Source organism: Arachis ipaensis, chromosome B07 (genome assembly GCF_000816755.2).
Source record: "Arachis ipaensis cultivar K30076 chromosome B07, Araip1.1, whole genome shotgun sequence".
Taxonomy (NCBI): domain Eukaryota; kingdom Viridiplantae; phylum Streptophyta; class Magnoliopsida; order Fabales; family Fabaceae; genus Arachis; species Arachis ipaensis.
Window position 1 is genome coordinate 116,525,054 of NC_029791.2, and position 5,211 is coordinate 116,530,264.

General features: G+C 37.6%; 1 protein-coding gene across 3 annotated transcripts in view; it reads left to right on the forward strand.

The window, feature by feature from the left end:
* The window catches only part of LOC107605976 (transcriptional corepressor SEUSS), a 7,797-nt gene that overhangs the window by 816 nt on the left and 1,770 nt on the right, over positions 1-5,211 (forward strand). Inside the window, exons 2-10 of one of the 3 annotated variants that reach the window (XM_016307937.2) lie at positions 162-306; positions 454-1,565; positions 1,815-1,934; positions 2,212-2,260; positions 2,351-2,565; positions 2,709-2,777; positions 3,089-3,186; positions 3,873-3,966; positions 4,102-4,171. In XM_016307937.2, the coding sequence (XP_016163423.1) occupies positions 486-1,565; positions 1,815-1,934; positions 2,212-2,260; positions 2,351-2,565; positions 2,709-2,777; positions 3,089-3,186; positions 3,873-3,966; positions 4,102-4,171 (1,795 nt within the window). In that variant the 5' untranslated portion in view covers positions 162-306; positions 454-485. Of the gene's footprint in view, positions 1-161; positions 1,566-1,814; positions 1,935-2,211; positions 2,261-2,350; positions 2,566-2,708; positions 2,778-3,088; positions 3,187-3,872; positions 3,967-4,101; positions 4,172-5,211 lie in introns of all 3 variants that reach the window. The other 2 variants (XM_016307936.2, XM_016307938.2) reach the window with 2 other exon arrangements.

The following is a 5,211-nucleotide window of genomic DNA, read 5'->3' on the forward strand; positions in this document are numbered from 1 at the left end:
GATATCTTGAATCGTTTGTTTTGGGTTTTGTTGTTTTTGCCATGAGATGCTAGCTTTAATTTGATAGAATCTATTGTAAATTGAAATGTTGGTTGGTTTATTGGCTGTTATTTTGAGAACTGGTTGATGGGTTTGGATCTGAGAAGTCATGTGTTATACAGAGATTCATGCGAAAGCCGTTTGAAGATTGCTCATTTAAGGGAGGTAGCGCAATTGTAATGTTCAGAATCAAAGATTGTTTCTTGGTTTTGGTTTTCTTTGGTGTGTTTGGTAAAACTGAACACCACATGCTTCTGTTGGATCACGGTGAAGACTCTAAAGCTTTTGGCCTTGGACTTTGGGTTGAAATATTATCTGGGTTCAGGGTTATACCCAGTTTCTCACAAGCTGTTGTGTAATTAATAGTTTGTTAAGAAAAACTCATGTTTCATATGACTTAGTTGTTCTGCTTAGGTGATTGCTTTTGAAGACCATCATAGCGAACGATGGGACCTCCAGGACCACCCACTCAAATTGGTAGTGCTCAGTCTGTGACGCCTTCTCTTTTGAGATCGAATTCTGGAATGTTAGGGGCTCAAGGGGGCCCCATGCCTTCGCAGACTTCTTTCCCTTCTCTTGTGTCGCCACGCACTCAGTTCAACAACATGAACATTCTAGGAAACATGTCTAATGTAACTTCCATGCTGAATCAATCTTTCCCCAACGGAGTTCCAAATCCTGGGATCTCGGGTCCTGGAAGTAGCCAGCGAGGAGTTGTTGATACTGGAGCCGAAACAGATCCGCTGTCAAGTGTTGGCAATGGAATGAGCTTCAGTAATTCCGCATCCTCGTTCGTACAGTCAAATATGGTGAATGCTGCTTCTTCTGTTCAAGGTCAAGGTCAACAATTTTCAAATCCATCTAGTAACCAGCTGTTGCCAGATCAGCAGCATTCACAACAGATGGAACCTCAGAATTTCCAACATGGTCAGCAGCCAATGCAGCAGTTCTCTGCTCCTCTGAATACGCAGCAGCAACAGCAGCAGCAGCATTTTCAATCAATGAGAGGAGGGGTAGGTGGTATGGGACCGGTAAAGTTGGAGCCGCAGGTAAGCAATGACCAACTTGGTCAGCAGCAACAGCAGCAAATACAATCGTTGAGGAATCTTGCTCCAGTGAAATTGGAACCACAGCAAATTCAATCAACTCGAACTCTAGCCCAAGTGAAAATGGAGCCCCAGCATTCTGATCAACCATTATTTTTGCATCACCAGCAACACCAGCAACAACAACAACAACAGCAGCAACAACAACTACAACAGCAGCAGCTCCTCCACATGTCAAGACAATCCTCTCAGGCTGCTGCTGCTCAGATGAATCTTCTGCACCAGCAGAGGCTTTTGCAATTTCAACACCAGCAGCAGCAGCAACTCTTGAAAGCAATGCCTCAACAACGGCCTCAACTGCCACAGCAGTTTCAACAGCAGAATATGCCCATAAGGTCTCCTGTGAAACCAGGATATGAACCCGGAATGTGTGCTAGGCGGCTTACACATTACATGTATCAGCAACAGCATAGACCTGAAGTAAGGATTAATCTATTTGTGGTTTTTATTCTATATGTCTTCTCTATGAATAAAAAAATATTTTTTATGATGAATAGGAAATGTTACAGAGAGAAAAGAGGATAAGAATTAAGGAAATAATGAAAGGAAAAAGAGAAATTCAATGTAACACATGCCATATCTGTTTGTCAAACTCCATAGAAAAATCCACGAGCTTTGATTTATATCTTTTGCCTTATTAAGACATATTTGCTCTCTGATCTTTTGTAGGATAACAATATTGAGTTCTGGAGGAAGTTTGTTGCTGAGTATTTTGCTCCTAATGCCAAGAAGAAGTGGTGTCTTTCTATGTATGGAAGTGGCAGACAAACAACTGGAGTTTTCCCTCAGGTCTGTTGCTAGATAAAACCTTATTTATAACCCATTCTAGTTCCTGGATTCATATAAGTGCGTAATGGACTTTTTAGTGGTGCATTTTATTGAACCATAATAAGTTTTGGCATGTTGAATTTGTTGTGATTGCATATCCTTATATCTCTGCACTCAAGTAAGTATTGCCTTAAATATTTTCATGAAAATTTCTGGGATTCAAGGAGTCAGTTGTAGCATTTTAATGAATACTATGCATTCTTTATAGCTAAGTGATGGATTCTTCAAACGTTTTCAGGATGTCTGGCACTGTGAAATATGTAATCGCAAACCTGGTCGTGGGTTCGGTAAGATCTTTTATGTTATTTCTTCAATATTCCATGCACTAGTTTTTTTTTTTTTTTCTGAGTGGTTTAGTTTTTTTAATGTGTTTTCAGAAGCAACTGTTGAGGTTCTTCCTAGGCTTTTCAAAATAAAGTATGAAAGCGGCACTTTGGAAGAGCTGCTTTATGTTGACATGCCCCGTGAATATCATAATTCATCTGGGCAGATTGTTCTAGATTATGCAAAAGCAATACAGGAAAGTGTTTTTGAGCAACTTCGTGTTGTTCGTGATGGTCAACTTCGAATAGTTTTCTCCCCAGACCTGAAGGTATATGTAGAATAATAACTTTATGTAGAAGAATAACTTTCAGATCACAACTGAAAAATGCCTGCTTAGTGTTGTCTTTGTTGACATTATCCTTGTATGAGGAAAAGTTTAATTACATTCTTTTCTTTATTTTCTTTTTGCAGATATGCTCTTGGGAATTTTGTGCTAGGCGCCATGAAGAACTCATTCCTAGAAGATTGTTAATACCTCAGGTTGCTCATTAGTTGCACAATGATAGACCTTTGTAATTATAAGGAGATAGACAGATTCTCTGTTTATGTAAAATTTTAAATGCACTAAGGGACTTGGCTGATTGACTCCTAATCTTTTCATGTGATTGTAGCAAGTTTCGACATTGTTATTTTATGTGTTGCTATCCATATTTTGCCCCCATAGGAGTGCATTTTTGTAGTGCTAAACTTATCATTGTAAAGGTTTAAAGTGGGACATGCTGATGCATTTAAATGGCATGCATTGTGGTTATTTGTACTCATGTTTATTTTATTTTTATTATTATATATAGGTTAGTCAGCTTGGAGCGGTTGCTCAAAAGTACCAGGCCTTTACTCAAAATGCTACACCAAATGTGTCGGCTCCAGAGTTGCAAAATAACTGCAATATGTGAGTCCATTTTGCCATTTATTCTTGTCAATTTACGAGCCTTTTGGTAATTATAGGATTATGTATTTTATGATCAAACCTGTGAAATTCTCGCTGATACTACCCTTCTTTGAAACTTACATATTGTGCTTGACCACAATTTTCTTTTTTCAAGCCCATGGAATCGGCGCTGGCTTATTTGTCTTCTGTGTATGGCTTTCATGTGAACATTTTGCCATGCTCGTCTCCCTATAGTAATATGTTGAGTACAATTTGTTCTGTACTAATTTTTGCCCCTCATTTTGGTAGTTGATCCCCTTGTACGGTTGCATATAACAAACAAGTTGTATTGGAAGCTGTGATCTACTCATTTCATTCTTATTGAAAAATAATTCTCCTGTATTATTCGGAAAGTGCTGGGATAAGGTGGCATTGTTAGGAATAATGGTGCATTTCCTGTTTTATACCCACCATTTCCTGTTTCCCGATTTCTCTTTCTCCTTTTTGTTGTCTTGTGTGTGCGTGTGCGTTTTTTTCTTATTCTTCTTATTATTCTGTTTTATTTTATTTTATTGGGTCGGCTGTGCCATAGTTTAGTTTTTGCCAGTGATTTCCATTGATCACCTTGTGGTTTAAATTAGATTTGCCATTTTACCTTAAGCTTCCGCATATCTTTTTCTAAGTATGTTCACATGCTTCTTTTCCAGGTTTGTTGCATCCGCCCGTCAATTGGCTAAAGCCTTGGAAGTTCCATTAGTAAATGATTTAGGATATACAAAGAGATATGTGCGCTGCCTACAGGTATTTATCCATTTCCAATCATTACTCACCTTACTTTTCAAGTAAATAATGTTTTAAACAATGTTTCAGATGGTGCATTTTTGGTCCTTTTTCTGAATTAGTATCGGTCTTTTACAACCTTATTTATGTTTGCAGATATCAGAAGTGGTAAATAGTATGAAGGACTTGATAGATTACAGCAGAGAAACAGGGACTGGACCCATGGGTAAGTTTATATGCATTTTACTAGTTCATTGCTCTCTTGTATGTGCAGATATTATCCGTATCAATCAAGTTATACCATTGAGAATCTTGGTGCATTTACTTCATACTTCTCCTTTTAAATAAGTTTAAAAGTTGTTTTAATGCTACAGATTGCAAAAAAGGTATGCACATTAAATGGAATCAATTATAGCATACTTATTAAATTTGGATTGGACCGCACTGGCTGGTTCAACAAAAAAATCAACCGGTTCAGATTGATATTTGGATTGCTCTTACAATTGAACAATTTTATTTTGGCTCTTCCATTGGAATTAAACTCGGGTTTCCTGGAAAAGGATGAGCCGGTACACCACTAGGCCAACTTGTTCCTTGATATACATTCTTTTTTTGCAAATATATTACATAGATAAAATTAAATTATACTTGAGATATTAATTAATTAATTTTGGTTTGAGGGGTTCAATCAGTGAACCATGACTTGAACCACGACGACCTTGTGCCTTGACTAGGTCACTAGGTCAATTGTGGGGTCGGTTTTTATAACTATGAATTATAGACACGATTACCTTCGATTTAAGAAAGATGGGACTTGAAGATAGATAAACTTAAAAGGCTAGCTGACAATCTGGTTAAAATTGTTGTTGGAGACTCGAGTTGGTGTGTAATGTGTAGTATCTGTCTTTAGGTCCTAGTTATAATGGAGGGCTTTTATGGAGAATTACTTGAGTTGCAAACAAGTGAATGCTTTGTTAAGTTACGGGAGATGTAATTAAGTCTTATTGAGCATGCAAGGGCAGATATGGACATATGGTGCATATGATCCATCCAACTAATTTATCCCTAGTTATAGTGATTGGAATCTGGTCTGTTATTGGGTGCTTCAGAGTTCAGACTGCTACAATAAGATATTGAAAGAAATCAATTGTAGGCAATTAGAGTTGATAATGCCTCCACTAAAGATGATTTATGTGCTAAAGCCAAACCATTAGGCTATTATAATTTGGAACTGTTGTTTGGGAGGAATGATGTGCAGCTTTTTGT